This window comes from Echinops telfairi, unplaced genomic scaffold (genome assembly GCF_000313985.2).
Source record: "Echinops telfairi isolate 266 unplaced genomic scaffold, ASM31398v2 ScPeMD7_7469;HRSCAF=8507_0, whole genome shotgun sequence".
Lineage (NCBI taxonomy): Eukaryota > Metazoa > Chordata > Mammalia > Afrosoricida > Tenrecidae > Echinops > Echinops telfairi.
Genome location: NW_022111372.1, coordinates 50,829,906 through 50,832,214, shown reverse-complemented (window position 1 = coordinate 50,832,214; position 2,309 = coordinate 50,829,906). Strand labels below are relative to the sequence as shown.

The window sequence follows — 2,309 nt, the reverse complement described above, 5'->3', positions numbered from 1 at the left end:
GGAAGCCTATCTTCTTAAGTCTAAGGCCAGCCAGAAGCCGGAGACTGGAGGGGGCAGGCTGCTCTCCACCTCACCCTGCCATGCGCGTGCGCCCACAGCCATTTGTTCGCACCTGCTCAATGCCAGGTGCCCAGCCCTGTGCTAACTCCTCCTGCCTGGCTGGCGGGGTGGGGGTGGGGGTGAGGAAGAGGCATTTGGGGAAGAGAGAAGATTAGGCGCCCTGGGGCTCAAGTACTAGGCAGTGAACCGCCAGCCTCAGGGAGCTGACTGGGGAACAGGACAGGAGGACCCATGTGGGTGGAGCCTTGACAGATGGGGAGCAGCAAAGGTGAAGACAAGAGACTGGATGCCAGGGACGCACAGAAGGCGGAGCAGGCCCTGCTGGAGGTGCACCCAGGCTGGTCTGTGCTCCAGGAACAAGGCTGCGGTGGGCAACTAGTGGCAGAGGGGCATTCGGAGGGCATTAAATGGCAGGCTCCCCAGGGCTAGGGCTTTACTGTGTGGGTAGAGGGCCACCAGACAGGGCTCTACAGGAGGGAAGGCTGAGGGGGAGCCAGAGGGAAGCCAGCGCCGAAGGCTGTCAGAAGTGGGCCCAAGCCTTCTCCTGTGCCCAGTACTACTACCCCTGCTCAGCCACCCTCGCCTGGTGGCTGCACTACCTCCTAGGCAGCCTCCCTGCAATGTGCTCTACACCAAGGGTCTTTTAAAATGGAAAGCAGACCTTGCTAGTCCCCTGCTTACACTCTCTTGTGGCAACTATAGGAATGGTTTTCCCTGGCCTCTTAGGCCTCCCGGTGGTGAACTGGCCCTGCCTGACTCTGCCCTCATCTCCCATCACTGCTTGTTCCCTCTGACTCTGCCCTCATCTCCCATCACTGCTTGTTCCCTGCAGCCACACCCACTGCACCTCAGGGCCTTTGCACCTTCCATTCCCACCCTGATTTGAGGTGGGGGCGCTGCCTGGCTCCTCATTATTCAGGGATCAGCTCAAATGTCCCCTCCTCTAGCAGCCCTTCTCTGCCTCTCCCACTAACGGGGTCCCCACCTCAGCCACTTGGCATCCAATCCCACAGCTGAATCGCTCTTACATTTCAGGCTCATCTTCAGCAGAACAGGTGGCTGCCACATTGCTGGGATCCACACAGGGCCCTTGCACACGTCAGCGGCCAATAAAGGGTTGTTAAGTGGCTGTCGCCCCAGGTCTGCCACAGCCCAGGACATGGCTTAGTGGCCTTTCTGAGCTGGCACAAGCACCATTACTTCTGCTCCAGCTGGGGAAGCCCTGCTTCTGGACTCCTCAGCAAGCCCTCCCTTTTATTATGCAAATGACCTGCAGGCACAGTGTCCTCCCATTTGGGGTGAGAGATTTTAACCACCTGGCCTTTCTCTTGACCCCAGCTGGCACTGCAGGAAGGATGGCTGGGAGGGGACATGGTAGTGACACAACAGACAGCTGAGATGTGAGGTAGCTCATGGGGGTGGGGGAGGCAAGGACTGGGAGGGTAGGTCTGCCAGGGGGAATGGTGGGGCCTTGATCAGGGGTGGGGGTGTCCCTAAAGCTAGGCTCAGACCCCAGCCTGCCATGTTACCAGCTGTGTGACCTTGGGCAAGAGAGACAGACCCATGGGCAGGCCAGTTCCCTGATCTGTCAAATGGCCTGAGAGCGTTAACTGAATGGCCCGGGCAGCATGTCAGACACCCCGGGGCATTCAGTGGGGGACCTGGAGTAAGGGTAGTGAGATTAAGATAAAGGGTCACTGGTATTCCCACAGCATCGTTCTCCTAGCCTCTCAGCTAAACTCTATTTTCATCACCTGGCCACCCCCACCCCCCCCCCCCCACTGACCTGGGCGTCCACCCCATTGGCCCCTGCTGTCCCCGCCCTACCTGCTGACTCACATCCCCTCGCCAGAAGCCACCTCCCCTGCCTCAGGAGACCCCTCAACCCCGAAGCCATGGAAGCACCCCCCTCACCCACCGACGTAGAGGACGCCCTCCTTGGTCTTCTCTGCGGCCTCCGTGACCCCCTGCTTGGTCTTCTCCGCGGCGGCCACGACGCCCTCCTTGGCCATGGATAGGCCCTTCATGAACATGTCCATACTGGCGGCCTGAGGGGGGCGAGCACACGCACCAGTCCCGCCATCCCCAGGGGCCTGGGTTCCCCTCTCCTCTCCCCAGAGACCCCAGCACGCTCTGGGGCCCGGATCCCCGCAGTCTCTCCCTTGCCCCCCTCACTCCCACCTCGAAAGGCCTCAGGGCCTTGGCGAGTCCCAGCGTCCTTGAAACCGGGGACGCGGGAGGGGCAGTTG

The 2,309-nt window shown here is 60.8% G+C and overlaps 1 protein-coding gene across 1 annotated transcript in view; it reads right to left on the bottom strand.

The window, feature by feature from the left end:
• The window catches only part of SNCB (synuclein beta), an 8,789-nt gene extending 6,487 nt beyond the window's left edge, over positions 1 to 2,302 (bottom strand). The window contains exons 1-2 of the mRNA XM_004696812.2: positions 2,242 to 2,302; positions 1,979 to 2,108 (exon numbers count right to left, since the gene is read on the bottom strand). Coding sequence (XP_004696869.1) covers positions 1,979 to 2,099 — 121 coding nt within the window. The 5' untranslated portion in view covers positions 2,100 to 2,108; positions 2,242 to 2,302. The remainder of the gene's footprint in view (positions 1 to 1,978; positions 2,109 to 2,241) is intronic.
• Positions 2,303 to 2,309: the final 7 nt, after the last annotated feature.